General features: G+C 54.1%; 1 protein-coding gene across 1 annotated transcript in view; it reads right to left on the minus strand.

The window, feature by feature from the left end:
• Nucleotides 1–218, minus strand: part of LOC131881380 (mothers against decapentaplegic homolog 4-like) — a gene marked incomplete in the record, with an annotated part of 5,497 nt that overhangs the window by 2,021 nt on the left and 3,258 nt on the right. Inside the window, 1 exon segment of the mRNA XM_059228225.1 lies at nt 1–153. Within this exon segment, the coding sequence (XP_059084208.1) occupies nt 1–153 (153 nt within the window).

Genomic DNA, 218 nt, shown 5'->3' on the forward strand with positions numbered 1-218 from the left:
TTTCCCGATGTGAAGACGGGCTCGGTCGCTCTGCTCGGTGCGGTGAACGTTACTGAGAGCGCCCAAACAGAAACGGTTCCCACCCGACGGGTCCACGTAGCCATCAACAGTGACGGATCGCCAACCACTCGGGACTTTGAAGGTTTCCCCGACCTAAATATTTGAACATGGGAAAATTTGAATGCAGCGCACAAAATATCTCACCCCCCCAAAAGGCG

The sequence above is a fragment of the Tigriopus californicus genome, chromosome 5 (genome assembly GCF_007210705.1).
Source record: "Tigriopus californicus strain San Diego chromosome 5, Tcal_SD_v2.1, whole genome shotgun sequence".
Classification (NCBI taxonomy): domain Eukaryota; kingdom Metazoa; phylum Arthropoda; class Copepoda; order Harpacticoida; family Harpacticidae; genus Tigriopus; species Tigriopus californicus.